This window comes from Ochotona curzoniae, unplaced genomic scaffold (genome assembly GCF_017591425.1).
Source record: "Ochotona curzoniae isolate NIBS_2020 unplaced genomic scaffold, NIBS_Ocur_1.0 scaffold_1852, whole genome shotgun sequence".
NCBI lineage: Eukaryota > Metazoa > Chordata > Mammalia > Lagomorpha > Ochotonidae > Ochotona > Ochotona curzoniae.
Window position 1 is genome coordinate 40,162,813 of NW_024467087.1, and position 17,068 is coordinate 40,179,880.

The 17,068-nt window shown below is 34.7% G+C and overlaps 1 protein-coding gene across 6 annotated transcripts in view; it reads right to left on the minus strand.

The window, feature by feature from the left end:
• Positions 1 to 17,068, minus strand: part of DIAPH2 (diaphanous related formin 2) — an 830,745-nt gene that overhangs the window by 404,381 nt on the left and 409,296 nt on the right. For all 6 annotated transcript variants that reach the window (XM_040999826.1, XM_040999825.1, XM_040999824.1 and 3 more), the window contains one exon: positions 8,741 to 8,870. In XM_040999826.1, the coding sequence (XP_040855760.1) occupies positions 8,741 to 8,870 (130 nt within the window). The remainder of the gene's footprint in view (positions 1 to 8,740; positions 8,871 to 17,068) is intronic.

Below are 17,068 nucleotides of genomic sequence, written 5' to 3' on the forward strand. Positions count from 1 at the left end.
ACATCTTTTTAAAGCTGCTTTGTTGAAGTGTAAAACTTATTTAAGAAAAGAAAATTCAAGAAAGTGCAAATAAGTGAGTAGTTGAATAGCTGGTCACAAAGTAAATATATCCATGTTGCCAACAGCCAGATCAAGGAATTCACCATGATCAGAACATGAAAAGCCTCTAGGTATTTGCTTTTCCAGAGACTGTCATTAAAAATAACCATCTTGATTTTAGCCAAATAGATGACTTTTGGCCTACCATTTTTAAAGAATACCTTTGGAAGATATTTTTAATTGTTGGCTGATGGATAAGAAGTTGACATGAAATACCTACAAATGTATTCTAGTTAATCTATGCATTCAGAGAGATTTACCTAGGGTAAAATAAAGACTAGGTAGCATCAAGTCGATATTTAATAATCATTCAGTGAGCTGAATATGTCAATTCTTTGTTAAATTATTCAGTATAAAAACAGAATAATATATTCATACATTATTGACAGAGCATCAAGTGAAGATGCAGTCACAAACAGAAACTCTTATATTGTGCTGCCATGTTGTACAACAGTAAGTTAAGCTTCTGCTTCCCAAAGCTGGCATCCCATAACAGAGTGTTGCTTAAAGTTCTGGCTGCTTTGCTGAAACAGCTCCTTGCTAATGTACCTTGGTAGGCAGCATTACATGGTCTAAGTGCTTGGCTCCTGATACCAACATGGGAGACCCAGCTGGAGATCCTCATTTCTGGCCTAACCTTTGGTTGTTGCTGCAATCTGAGAAGTGAACCAGTGAGTCTGTGGATGTAAACTTTGTCTGTGTCTTGCTCTCCCTCTGCTTCTGCCACTCAAATAATATTAAAAATAGCAATTCTCATATTGCAATGCAAGAGATTATAAAATTAGACACCAAATTAAGAGTTTCAATAAATACTAAGGCAGAGGAACCTCTAGAGAATCCAATGAAAGCTAATAGGGTTAATGATGCCTTTTTATTATACAGGAGTGGAATGTAGACTGGGTCATCAAAAGTATTATAGTATTATGACAGTATAGGGGAAAATAGTGGTGGGGGAGAATGCGGAGGCAAGTTTGGGATGTGGGGGGGGCAATCCCTATATATGTGCAACTAATAATAATAACAATAATAATGGATTAAACAATCATCATTTGCATGGTATCCAGGTAATTATTGTTTTCAATAAATAATGACTAATAGTACTATTATAAAAACAAATTTATTATGTGGAAGACCACATGCTAAGTATTTAACACACACTTAACAAAAAGTTTATATATATTCGGATCTCATATCATCTCTCTCAATTTAAAGACACCTGTTTTTAAAAATGACAAATAACTTGGTGGAAATAAGGAGAAAATTATAACAAACTAGAAAATTCTATATAGGTAAATACATATTTAACTCCCTGCAAGTTAATGTTATTCCTCACAATTCTATAATATATTTATGGTATTGACTTGACAGACTGTAATTCATTCAACAAAAAAATGTTAAAATTGTTTTAAACAGTACATACAAAAATGTTCAAAGGAAGCTGAACAAATAATCTAAGTTTTTAAATTAACATTAGGCAATGATATGTTAACACAATTTTATTCACATTGTCAACATTTAAGTAAGGTCAAGAAATACTTGTCCTTTGTCACATGGGCATATTATGAATCTGCACTTTTAAAAAGTAAGATTATAACTTAAAGTTTAAATCTTTTAAATTCTTTAACATTTTCACATCTAAGTACTTATAAGTCACTAAAAGTTAAATGCTCAAAATACAGTAGGATGTTGTTCCATAATTCAATGATTTTTCAATAAAACTAACAGTAGACAATACGAAAGTAATTTTTTCAGGATTTCAAAAAAAGAACAGCAGTTATTTCAACAATTAGTTTGATATTACACTGTGACAACTAGCACCCATTGGGTCCTAGGGGACTGAAACCTTAGTGCTCATCATAAATCTCTTGTTTGGTGACCTCCATAAGCTTAGGACCCCTCCATTATTAACTTGATTGCATCCACTTTTAACTTTCACCTCAAAAGAAGTAAAACAAGGCCAGACAACTGATAAAACCCAGTGTCATCCTCAGTTTAGCTTAACTTGCTCATTTTGTTGTATTTATCGTGAACTAATTTTAAGTTGCAATTTTCCATTTTTCAATTTCCATGATGTTTTATTTTCAAATATGCCTGCTGTAGCAAAATGATAAGCAATTACTTGCTTTAATAAGCATTGACTGAGTACTTACTTCTGTCTCAGATGTTGTGCTAGTAATGAGGCTGTAAGGGCAAAAGAAAGATAGTTCTCACAACTAAGGAACCTCAAGAAGGAGGCTGATACTGAAGGAAATCATGAAATAAAAAGGCAACTGTAGTATGCATTTTATCACCAAAATCAACAAAATGCTGCTGGGACACAGAGGACAGAGATGTTAATTCTGTCACCACAGGAGTAGAAAGATTGTGGACAAGTACATAGGGGAAGTCGTATTTACAATTTCATTAGGCATTTTATTTGGTCAGCATTTACTTTCTATGAATTGTTCAATACATGAGCATGAACTTCTGTTGTATGTTTTAGTTCACAGAGAAAGTAATGATGATACACACACACACAAAACAAAATAATTCCAGACAAGGTCTGCACAAATATGTTGACCACCCTCCAGCTGCAGGATCATGGACAATTCCTTCCTCACTCTGGGACTTTGTTTCATTTACTGTAAAATGACGAATTTGGATTAAAAGCTATCACAGGCCCATTTTAGCTAAGAATAGATGACCTCTAAATCTTACACTAGCTCTGGAGTTTCTAAGATGGTTTCTTTCTGCTGACTTATTTATGATATCATTTTTCTTTAAATTTATTTCATAATTTCCCCCTACATTTTCTTTAATCTGAAATTTCATCATTATTAATCCTGAGAGGAAGTCAGAAGGGATAAACACCTTACCCATGACTAATATGACATGGAAGCATGGCAGAAAATACACAAGAGATAGTTGATCATTAAAATCCATAATTTGTTAAATTCCTGACAAATTAATACTGTTAAGAATAAATACAGCTAGTTTTTAGCTTGTAGGAGGGCACTAATTCAAATAAAGTGAGATCCATTTTGGATTTATACAAAACCTTTTGATTAATAGTGGCTTCAAATATATTAATATGATTTTTCCCCTTTGGATGGAATAATTTTAATTAAATTTTAGTAACCATTTTGGTTTAATCCCTGAAGCAAATCTATAAAACAGCAGAGGTTTTAAATCAAACTTTTAAATGCCTCAGAGCTGAAAGTTAAAGTGAGAGCCAAAAGGTGACAATAATAAAAAATTATCAAATATTCAATTATGACTAATATATCAGAAAATATTATGCAACATACACCTATGACAAATAAGTTTATATATGAATACACAATACAATCAAGATAGATTGGCATATATAAATAATTATATATATAGTATGGTATATATGATTAAATATATATATATATATATATATATAATTCTTTAAAGCTAATCATCCGGAAAAAGGTAATGTGGTTTATAAAAAGTTAGGCATTGGAGTATAGAGCAACCTTTTCTTTTTTTCTCAGTAAAGACTTATTGATATATCAGATATGAATTAAAGGAACTACATATTTATAATTTAATCTGGACTAAAATGACCGGAGTGATATTGTTTTATTAATTTTACTGGTAATGAAGTTGAACTACCAGATTTTATGTTAAGCTTCCTTAAGTACTGTAAAAGTTCCTGTTAAGAAGGAAGTGATTGCCTCACGTTCTGTTTGCCTCGCCTCTCACTAACTAGCTGCATATACCAAAACCCAAACAAAATCACTTTCTGATTCTTCAGGCACTGTTTCATGAACTTTACCCACCAAAACACCCTAATGGAAGCGAAGATGGAACATGTGCCCCAAGGGATCTGCTGCAAGGATGAAATTTCTTTGAAGTTATCTTACAGTTTAAAAATTCATGTTTGTTTTGCATTCTACTCCATGAAATATATCTGTTTTAATGTAAAAATGATGTGTTTTCCCCCAACATCTTTGAGCTACATGGCTCTAAGAAAATATGTAAGTTATATCACAATTCAAATTTGCCAACAAGCCCGTAATTTTAGAAGGTTGGATTTACAAAGAATAAAGGCAATTCAAAAAACAAACTTTTCACTTGCATTATTTTTAACATATTGTTTACCCAATACTATGTCAATTAATTCCATAATGTTGTATATTGATACTGAGGCCTTGTTGGGGCTTTTAACTGACCGGATCTTTACTCTGTTAGACCTATCTTCAGACCATAGAAGGTCTCCCCAAGAGGCCACTGAACTTATCTGGACAATAAGACGCTGAACTTTATGCTAGGCATGTGTTTGCAAGCAATGAATCTCAACTGAACTTGAACTATGGTTATGCAACAAGGTGGAGGAATCCACCATGGGGGGAGGGGTATGGGAGGGGTGGGGGGAATCCCCAGCGCCTATAAAACTGTACTACATAATACAATGTAAGCAACAATAAAAAAAAAAAAAGAAAGAATTAAGATGAAATATAATTAATATAAAGGACAGATTATGGAGGAGTTGAATTCATTTTAATATAGCTACTATTTTATTATAATATGCAAATAACCCAATATTAAAACGTTGATTTAGCCATAAAAAAATAAAAACAAACAAACAAACAAACAAAAACACAAACTTTTCTTTGGCAAACCACATGGTTCTATCCGTGCATTTTCTCTCATTTCAAATTGACTTTTTATTCATTTCTCAGTTATTTTGAGGCATATAACTGCAGAACTGAAATAAAATGAATTTTAATTATACAAGATAGACCTACATTATTAGTCTAGGTAACAATACTCTAATAATCCAAAACACAGAAGCAGGTATTGGTAGTCATACAATCACCTTTTAAATATCTAAAATCATTATCTATAGACCTCCAGTGGGGGTTGTTTCTTTTTTTTTTTTTTGGTTTTGTGTTTGTTTTTCAAATGGGTATTTCATTTTTATTTTGGTTTTCGAACTGAAGGGAATTTTTTAAAAGAGCAGTACGGTTCGGGGTTGGTGTTGTGGTGCAGCACGTGAAGCTGTCTTCTGCAATGCGAGCATCGCTTCCGGCTGTTGCACCCAGTCCTAGGTGTTCAGCTTCTAACACAGTTCCTTGCTAATTGTCTGGGAAAAGCAGAGAAAGACAGCCCAAGTGTTTGAGCCACTGCACTCACATGAGAGTCCTAGATAAAGCGTCTGGCTCTTACCTTGGACCTGGTGGGCCACCCTGGCCACTATGACAGTCTAGGGCTTGTGCGCTCTCTCTCTCTCTCTTGCCCACTCCCCCCTCCTTTCCTCTGCCCCCCTCCCCCCACTGTGTTTGTGTTTGTGTTTGTGTTTGTGTTTGTGTTTGTGTTTGTGTGGGTGTGTCTACTTCCCTCTGTCCTGCCCTCTTTCCCTTCCTCTCTCTCCCTTGCATTCCTCACTCCCTCTCTTTCAAATAAATAAAACAGAATTTTTAAAAAAGTAAAAATGAAACAGCCCACCATGAAAAAAAGAAATTAGGTAATACTGATTTGTTTTTCTTTTTCTGGTAACAGAATATACAGTACCAAAGGTGACTGAATGTGATTCAGAAAGGATTGATAGAATAAATGAGCAAGACAAATTAGACTCAAATACCAAGGAAATGTGTCTAACTGTAAATAAGAGGATACTAGCTTGATATTGATCCTTTTTTATTTCTTCTTGCAGACTAAGTTTGAAATTATTTTCTCTTAAGGCTTTAGTAACAAAACATTTCAAAAAGAATAAAACAAAAGCAACTGGATTCTTAGCAGTGATTTCACAAATGGCAGTCAGTTGTCTTAGAAGACAGGGCACGTACGATTTCCAGGCAGGGGATGTAGCATGAGATTGTACATGGAGACAGGATTATTATAAAGGAATAAAAATGGCTCAAGAGAATATATGTCAGAGCACAGTGAAATGAGGACTAGAAGAAAATGAAAGAAGGATGCAAGCAGGTGGAATGTGCTTAAGAAACTTTTTGAGTTGAGAGCTATGAGCCTCAATTTCATAGGGAAAGAAAAAGAACTCGTCAAATAACTTGAAGAATGAGGACTGCTATGGCCCTAACAGTGAGATAGGAAAAGGATTTTTTGGCAACAGTCTTTTGAATGCACTAGCAGGAAGAATACACAACAGGAGAAATAATCAAAACACAACAGAGAGATTTTGCTCTTCAAACGTATAGGGAGAAAAAGGCTGGTGATACTGAAAAAGAAAAATATGAAAGGATTGACCTGAAGCCCAGGCATAAAAAAACCAACAGAATTCAATATAATACATACTTATTTGAGAGTTAAGCTATATAAGATAGCCTTACAATTATTCCATTATAATATAATTGCAATATACTAGTATGTCAATTAATATTATCACAATTATACTTACTAGTAAAGATAATAGTATGGAAACACCTAGATACTTGTTTCAAGCAATTTAAGGTACTTTGTATATGTTAACATACTTAATCTAATTGTTACTAATGCGTTGATTTGTTTCAAATAAAGAAATAAAATCTGGTAAGCTTAAATTACTACCTCAAGGTCTAGAGTGATGGCATAACAAGTTAATCCTCGACCTGCTCTTGCCAGCATCCCACATAAGTGCTGGTTCCTGTCCCAGCTGCTTCACTTCCCATCTAAATCCCTGCTTATGGCCTGGAAATACAGCAGAGGATGTCTCAGGCCCATGTATTCATGTGGGAGTTCCCGGCTCCCAGGTTCTGATCAGCTCAGCTCTGACCACTGCAGTCATTTAAAAGTGAAACAGTGGATCAAAGACTCTCTATCTTCCTTTCTTTGTAAAATCTACCTTTCAAGTTAAAGTAAATAAATCTTAATGGGCCCGGTGGCATGGACTAGCAGCTAGAGTCCTCGCCTTGGATGCGCCAGGATCCCATATGGGCGCCAGTTCTAATCCCAGCAGCTCCACTTCCCATCCAGCTTCCTGCTTGTGGCCTGGGAAAGCAATCGAGGATGGCCCAAAGCTTTGGCACACTGCACCCACGTGGGAGACCTGGAAGAAGTTCCTGGATCCTGGCTTCGGATCAGCGCAGCACCAGGCGATGTGCTCACTTGGGGAGTGAATCACTGGACGGAAGATCTTCCTCTCTGTCTCTCCTCCTCTCTGTATATCTGACTTTGTAATAAAAATAAATAAATCTTAAAAAAAACAAATTAAAATAAATAAACCTTTTTAAAAAATTACTAGCTAAAGTCCACAGAACTAACAAGCTGTAGAGTTTCAGATAGAAATTTATAATATCTAGCTCAAATGATCGTACTCTATAGTCTACGTCAGTGGAGATAGTGAGAAGTATATGATATGATCTAAAGTCTAACTTATAAAACCCTATGTATACAAAAAACCCTATGTATACAAATATACTTACATATATATTTGAATGCCCACAGTTAACTATACCATATTTAGACAAAAACACGTACACATATACCCACCCACACACCACTGACCACAGCAGTCTGTGTCTCCCCGCTCCAAAAACAAAAACAGAAACATGTTAGAAACTCAATTCTCAAGATAAAATCTCTATTGGGAGGAGGGGCCTAGGGGAGATAACCAGATCATGAGGGTTTTACCCTTGTGGAATGAATTCATGCAAGTTATAAAAGGGTTGATACTGTGAGTTCAATCCCTTGCCCTCTCTCTCCATGTGACATTTTCTGTCATGATATGATGTCAAAAGAATTCCCTCACTCGATGTGGCTCCTTGATCGTAACTTTTCTCACCCTCCAGAGTCATGCGAAACAAATGAAAACTAAAAAACCATACAGAAGCTTACCTTCAGAAAATTTTTTCTTCGATCTATCCCTTTTTCACCTGTCAACTTCTTCCAGGAGTATAGACTATTTACTGACTGACAGAGAGCTAATTATCAAGAATTAAAATCTCAAAGATTCCTGTTACCACCCTCTCCTGTTTTTCACTGGGGCCTAGTGTTGCCCATTCTGCCCCTTCAATGTTATCTTATTGCCTAGCACATGAAAAGTAGACTTAGCCTAATACTGCAGTCTCTCAGATACCTGATTTCTTCCTCCAACTTATATTCAACTATTCCTCTCATTTTTCTTAAATGCTGGACCACTGTGCATTGTTCATGTTTTCTCCTCTTCTCATAATTGCCTCTTTGGTCTTGTTTACAAAGCCTTCTCACATCCACCCATTCAGACGTACTCTCTCATCTAAAATCTAGGATATCACCTTTGCACGTAGCCACATCTCATCTTGATTTTTGTTAAAGTAGCGATTAATCTATCTTTCCAGACCGTCCACATTTTAATCACACTCCAGCAAGCACTGCTTGTAAAATAGTTTTCATATCACCAGAGGCCCACCAGTATGATTCCTTTGGAAACAATGCATATCCCTCAGTGTTAATCAAAGGAAAGAACAAACATTTGTTACCAGAGGTTTGAAAACTACAACAAATCAGCAGCATTAAGAGTCAAGAGAGAAAGATAACTGAATCGCACTATGCTGTGAAAGGTAAGTTAGGGGTGACTATCTTCTTGCTTTTCTCATGCATTTATAAATGAACAAAATATTCTATAGTTAATAATGTTGATAGACTCTTTAATCCTCCTAGTTAAGATAAAACACACAGGCAAAGAAGAGTGTTGAGGCAATTGCAAATCAATTACCTTTGCTTGCACTTTCTACATGTTCCAATTCTTCTGGAAACTTTAGGATATCCCGGTACTTTTCTTCACATATTTCAGCAATAAAATGCAAAAGGGTTGTTTTTTGATCTGCTGACTTAGTATCTCTGATCTGCAAGGAAACAATAACAACAAACTGTTTAGTGTTTTAAATACAGATTTTTTTTTCCCTGAATGAAAGAAATGCACAAATTGACTTTACTATAACACATTCAAATTAGAACAAGTGTATGGAGTAGGTTCCTAATGGGGTCTAGAAGCAATGCTCTCTATTTTAAAAGCGAGAAAGATGACTAAGAAAAGCATCAAATTAAAACTTAATCTATACTTTCAAAAATGCCTAAAACCACCACAGAAAAATGAACTAATTAATGAGCATTAATTTAAGCATTGATAGCAATGGTACAAGTTAATGTGTGCATATGTTATTAGCAGTCTGTTCGTCATTACAAACACACTCTTACAAGCTGGGTTCATTTGTGAGTTTATGTTTATTTCTAGACACTAATGATACAAACTAAGATAAAAGAAAAATGCATTTATTCTTCTTTATTTAGCCAGGCCATGAAGAAAGAATTCTCAGTGTTGCTCTTACCCAGGACTATAAAAGGAATCTCACCCACAATCATGATAATATGATACATTTTATGTTTTACCTTTCTGCTTATATATTATATTTCCTCTTTGAGGACATGAGACAAGAAATGTCATAATTACAAGGATAATAATTCTTTAAAGTACAGGGCAAAAAACATGATGAGAATCTAGTGTGTCCTGTAATACAATTCTGACTAACCTAAGCTGAAAATGAAATCAAGGATTTACTTAGAATCAAAGCCAAATACAGCATAAAGTATCAAGTTTTTTCATTCTATTGAATGTTTTAATTCTATAATCCTTAGATGATGGGTTTGTCCACTGATGTTCATACTGATTCAAGGTTTTGAGCTCTCAGGATTACTCTGTTTAGAATAAATGAGTATTCTTCACAAGCAGATTTATGAAAAGGCTGCAGAGGATATTTAGGTAATTACAGAGTAAATTAATCCTTATTGTTCCAGAGGCTAAAATGAAAAACACATAGCATTTAATAAATCAGGTCCATACTGAATTTGTTTTGTACTGCACCTTTTACAAGTCATTTACATTGTGATGATGTGGACAACTGAAAATATATTAGTCCCAAGGCCCCAAATAAATAGCCACAGCAGGTACAGAATTGATAGTTCCAGGGTCACAGTTGTTTCATTTAGAATTTCTAGGAGTCTCTTGTATCATAAAGGAAAAATATTTAAAATTTTGCATGATCATGCTGATCCACTAAACCCTTCTAACTACCACAAGATCAAATGCAAGCATTCAAGGACAAACTGTAAGAACAAAGTGCAACCCAATTCTCAAGGGCAAGTTCTCTTAAATAAGGCTGGCAGCTGTGGGGGAATCAATGGGAGGCCCTCTTTCTGAAACAGAGGTCTTTACCCAGGATTACTGTGTTATAGGTTCACAAAGGGCATTGTTTTTAGAGTACCTTGAACGTTCCACATTATAAGAAAATTAAGACTCCGTTTTTCTTGCAAAGCATTCAGCTCCTAAATCCTTAAAAATGATGTATGGGGAATTACAGATGCATGTTCTTCAAGGAAAGGAATCTGATCTATAGTTTATATGAACTTTATGAAGGGAAGAAAACAGCCCCACGCAGCACCCCAAACAACAAAAACCCATGTAGTTTTTCAGATCACCAAATTTTATACATATTATAATTATTTGAATGCATGTAACTTAACACTAGAATGCAAATAAAGAAATAGAAAAGTGGCACGGTGTTTCTAATGTCAATTTTTGTGTCTTTTTTTTTTTTTTTTGCTTCTCACTGACATTGAACTGTTCTGCATCGAAAAAATTTAAGCTCTTGAAATATATACTTTACTGTAACACACTTGATGAAATCAGAAAGGCTTGCCAAGCTAGCATGCACAAGCTATTTTAGAATCATAGTATTCTGCTCAAAGCAGAAACAAACATGGCCAAGAACTTATATTGTCAAGCTGAGAAAAAACATAGTTGGTCTTCGAGACAACTGCTTAATCTGAATTGCAATATTTATTTTTTTAGAAAACTTCATACAGAGAGTCCACTTTAATGTTTCAAATTGAAAAGGAATCATGAAAAATAAGTAATGTTTTCAGCTCTTTTCCATAGTTCTGACCTTAGAGGAGTGCCCCTAAAACATGCAATATATAAAATATATCATATAAAAATGCTATTTGTTGAACTTTTTGCTCTATGTTATTATGTTATCAGTCTTCCTCACCAAATCTATATCATTCACACATCAGTTATTCTCCATATCTTAGGCCTTATTGCCTTGTTCAATGTCAGCACAAGACGCACCTTAAGAACATTCACATTCAGCAGGTAAACTAGTTAAGGGCATTTATCCAATAATTTTTCCTTCCATACATGCTAGCTATATATATATATTTGGGGCATATATATATAGATATATACACACACTATATGTATATTATTTATGTTATGTAATATGTACATATTCAAATCCAAGTAGGTATACAAAATCAATTTCAAACTATTTGAGTTAGTTGATATCTGCTTAATTGAAGTAATCTTAAAATTTAAATAATCATCAAATATCCTAATAATACATGCCCAGATTGCTTAAGTTTCAGTGGAAACTATGCTGTAAGCATTTTAAGGCCCCCTCTATTCAGAAGCAAAGCACATGTTTGTATGCTTGCCTCTGCCCTCCCTCTCATCGTCTCCCTAGCCCCAACAAGCAGGAAAATAATACAGACAGATGAATGATTCCTGTTTTATAAGATACAAAGGCTGAATAAAATGGTCACTGTACAATTTTATGTCTTGCCTGCATCTGGAAACAAAAATAAAAACATCAGTTCCAGACATTAGAAATACTTGAAAATGCTAAAAAAAAAAGATTTTCTAGCATTTTGATAAGCTTAGTATCACATAATAACCATAATAGAAGTATCAGTCACTGTATTAACTGACAGTGTCATCATTTAACAAACTATACAGCAGTCTTAATTATAATCATCTGACCAATAAACATTACACATAAAGATTAATAACTGAATTCCAATGAGTTTTATTTACCTAATATTTCATGACTTTCAGAAATGAGACATACATGAATACAAAATAACCTTTAACAGAACACTGATTGTTATAATGAAGCCTCATGATTTCTCTTTTAGTAATGAAACTGGATGTTATTTTGCCAAAGATAGTTTCTATATTTTATATGAACAAATATACTTCCCAAACTTAAGACAGCAAAATATGTAAATAACTAATTGATAACTAAGAATAACCCTCATTAGACATACTCTCAAATGAGCCTGAAACTCTTCAGTTTCGCTATGTCTTTGAAATCAGACTGAACACACAGTGAGTACACAGACACCAGCACACAGCCAGCGAGCTGGAGAAAACATTTTACTGATCTGTGTCAGTCACACTCAATCACTCTGTGAAAGACCCCTTCTGTATGTAATTTTCTCTTCTGCTGATATTCAAGCCTATATCTTCCTACTTTTTCCTCAGTGAGAACTGAAAATAATTTGTCACTCCCTGCTTTATAACAGCCTCTCAGAGAGGGAAAATTCCTTTCTCATGGGTCTTATTCTCTAAACTATACAACTGCACTTACATCTCCACATTGATGTTGTTTGTCAAATGTTTAATTTTTTCACACTAATTAGAATCCACTAATTTTCACTGTAAAGCTTTCTTCTCATCTAGGGAAGTAGATAAAATCCTTTGTCTAGTATACAACACGCGTGGTGAGCTGGGTCTTCCTTGCTAACCCGTCTCCTGCTGCTTTTGGTCTGATTACTATTGCTAGGACATGCCATGCCTTTTCATAGCACTGTGTTATTTTGTAGAAATGCTTCTCTCTTGTTAGAGGCTCCTTGTTTTAAAATTCCATCTGCCAGGTAAGTACCTACTCACTGTTCAAGACTTCTCAACTGGTATCTCATGACTGAAGTCTCTGTATCTTAAGAGGAATTAATGACTCTTGTTTTGCCATTTAAAATACCTCATTACAATAGTTCCTTGTAGACAACACGAGTTCTTTTCAAGACAGTAGCCTTGTTTCATTTGTTTTCAAAGTACCAAAGATAATGCTAGGATATACTCAATAGTGAATAATCGTTCCTGAATGGAGATTTTTCAACCACATGAACTCTCACTTGAGCTGCCTACAAAGCACTGTTTTAAAATGTAACTCTACTCCTGCTTAGTGTGAATGTGTGTGTTTCTGTGTATTTACATTCAAAGGCAGAAAACACACACACACGCACACACACACTCCAAAAGCCAGAATTTTCCAGGATACTATATTTTCTGAGACATAGATGGGAGTGCTGACTAGAACAAAGTCAGAAATTGTTCCTCAGGATAAAGTACTATACACTTTTTAAGGGTTAGGATCAAACAAATATATGCAAAAATGTATTCAGTGATCCACTATGAGCTAGGGACTGTGCCAAGCACCCTGGATAACAGAGGAATACATGAATCAGGGTACCTTTGCAGCCTGAAGCTCCAAATTAAGTTGAAAAGGCAAATTTATATTAAAAGATAATATACCAAAATAATTAACTGGACAACATCAAAGATTAAAAGAACTAATGTGATCATTAAGATGTGTGCAGAAAGGGCAAAGAAATACACATTTAGCAGATACTGAAAGCAAAAATAGGACTTAGTCACTCTGATGAGGGAAAGTAACAGGCCAAATATTCCAATAGTTCCAAACTCGAATGATTAAAAGAATAGTGTAAGACTATGGAAAAGGACAATTCTACAGTGAGCCATCCTTAGAAAGAGATGGATGCTCATATTGTGAAAAGAAGTATTAGTGATATAGAGATATTCTATGAGAAGGTGGGTATGACTATTCTGTTCCCTATGCTTCATTTCTTCCTGTATGATTCAAAGCTGATTATGATTCTTAACTATGCAATGTGACCACGTCACTCTCTTTTTTAAAACAAACAAGCAAAACTGATTCTCCCTTTTTCTCTCTCTTTCCCCCAGATACAGGAAAGAGAATGGAAATAATGGACTTACCCACTTTCCTATAGCCCTTGACATTTTGAGCCCTAATCAATTATGTAAACATCATCAAAATTTAAAAAAAGAGAGAAAAAGAAAAATACTGATTTTCCATAATTAATGCAGCAAAGTTCAAATTTCTAATGAGTACATATATTGGATTAAGAAAGTATCATGTTTGTACCTTGACACTGCATTTCCTATTTGTATCACCCTGGGTAAATTTCTTAAATACTCCCTATCTCAGTTCTTTTAGCTATCAAAAAGGCATTAGATAAATAAACAAGTTCACAGACATACCTGTAAAATTCAGCAAAATAATGTATTATTATCACCAAGAGTAAAAAATCTATGAGCTTACCTTAGCTCCCCATCCTGATAAACAGTAAGTCAATTACCATAAACTCAGAATCCCTCTACAATTAACTCCAGCTGCCATCTTCTACCTCAACCCCCCCCACACACACACACACATAAGTTATCCTGGGCATAACAACAGGGCTTATGTTTTTCTTGTTTGTTTGCATATTCAAGATTACTTACTCAGTATCTTGAACCCTGGGTTGCACACAATGTATTTGTTGACTGCACTACTATATTCTACCCACTTGCAATATGTTGTTTCTGACCTTTGAAACTTCCCTTCCTTAAGGAAGGAAGAGAATGAAGGCACAAGGAGAAAGTTCCACCATCCTCTGGTTCACTCCTTAATGCTAGCAACACCCAGAACTGGGCCATTTGAATACTAGGAGATGTGAATACAATCTGGTTCTCCCAGTGGCAGAGACCTTACTATTTGAGCCATCACTATGATGATTCCCATGGTCTATATTAGCAGGTAGCTAAATCAGAGGCAGGGTTGAGACTTGAACCAGGCATTCCAATACAGGAAGCAGACATTTCAAATGGCATCTTCTCTGTTATGCTTGGCCAGAGAATATTTGCTACTCATTTATCAGGTTATATATGTGGCAGGGACTATGGTTAGGCTTCATGGTTTCATATGCAGCACTTTTAAAAGCAAATCCTAACAAAAATTCAGTGAATTTGTTATCAAAATGCCTATTTTACAAATATGATCAAACACATAAATTCCTTGTACTTTGCATAGCTAATATGTGTTGGTGCCAGAACAAATCAAGATAACTTACTACTAGCTCTTTAACAAAAACCTACTAGACCAAATTAAGTATCAGAGCTATGAAAAATTTATGGGGGAAGAAAAAACATCATTCAGGGACAGCAGTAGTTACTAGTAATGAGCCTTTTCTGACTTCCGTGCATAGAATTAATAAATTATGTTTTCTTTTCATATGCACATGTGCATAAATATATACACTAATTTTACTTGTAGTATTAATTTTAAATATATAAGTGTGTTTACACAATAAGTGTCACCAGATTGTGAATGTCTTAATAATGAAGACTATCAATTTTGTTCAGTAACTGTTGAACTAATAAATGTAACAATCAGGGCAAAGATAATTCAGGCTAATTTGTTGATTAAAGAAATCTTTGGTGACCTTCAAGCACTGTTTGCATACATTGCCAAGGATGCAAAAATAAAACATAATGGATAGCCAGAAAGAGAAGGTAACGTGTGGGGATAATGTATTCAAAATATTGATTGTGGATATTAACCAGCTAATAGAGGGGGCAGCAGAGCCAGAAGCTGGAAAATGGTGAAGCAAGTGACAAAAGTTATTATAATTACTGTCCTGAATAAGTTCAGCTTAATTAAGCCTGAAGAGTTCGAGCAATGGAAAACATATTTTTTTAAAAAGTATTAATATATAATGACAACTTTATTGGTTCTCAAACTGTGGTCCCAGCATTAACAATATAACCTGGGAATCCAAAAGAAAATATAAATTTGAGGGGATGCATCCCAATTGACTGAATCAGAAGCTGCAGCAATTTTCATGGTAACAAATTAGGAAAAAAATCTAGTATCACATAAATGAGACTTTGATGAAGGCCGTCTATGAGCCACTTAAAAATTGTGAAAGATATTTTAAAAAGAAAACATATCTGGTGATTAATTATAAGTTGCCTAAGTTGTCTGAATTGTTTTTAAATTTAACTAGGTAAAGTGTCTGTGTGTTTTTCTACTCCAGTGTCAATTTCAAACTAGAGAGGAACTGTCTAGCAATTTGTGGCATCTAAAGGACAGAATCACTGTGAATACTCTTGATTAATTCACATAAAATGAGACAGATTTATAGCACAATTTACCATCTACTTATGAGAACAAATCAGCCAAAAGTACGCCCTGTGTGGTGAAGTTTTCAGATACATTGCTCATAAGTCTTCTAAACTGTCTCTCATCCTTCACCTAAAACTATATTGAAAATACACTTAAATGATGCTTTAGTATGTCTTGTCTACTACTTGTTATTACAATGATGGACTAGAGAAGCTAGCAGATCATTCATGCCTTCCAATTGTAACTCTGGCTGCAAATTCACTTATTACTAAATATGAATTGTTGCTCAGGTACTTACTGAGAAAGTTTGAATCAAAATACCAATTTTTCAGTTGTAGACATCAGATTTCAGTGCTTACAATACAAGAGTTTGCACTCTTATTTACATTATCTGCCCAAATTTCAGGACTAATGTATCCTGGCTCTAAGGGGCCTTATGGCTACATAGAGTTAAGTGTGTTTAAACTTTATTATGAGGTAGTAGTCCATGTCTTTAGGCTGTATTTGAAGAAGTCATGTGAGAGGCCCCCTGGCTCTGAGTATTTACAAATGGCCACATGGAATGCAGCAAATTCAGCAACACGTCCTGTACTCAGAAAAACCACAAACTGGACTAATCCTTCTGCATCAAGGAATCAGTTTTAACACATAGCAACACCACTCAATACACTTTCTATTGGATTGTCCTTGAAAAGCAATGAGATACTGATATTCAGTGGAGGGATCTTCTTGAGTCACTGGAATAAAACCATCTAAACTACCAATATGATTATATACTTCAACTTACATCTAGTAAAAATTTTCCCTAAGCAGGGCTTCCTTTTTCCTTATTACATTTCTATATTCATGTAACAGTTAATATTTAAGCAATCATGAATGCTCCACTGCATACATCAAAACAACTACTACTGCTTGCCAGTCCTGATAGAGCACACAAATTCTAATGTTAGTCTCCTTTATTTAAACAAAATTAAGTTCTGTGCTCTCTGCCAAGGGTT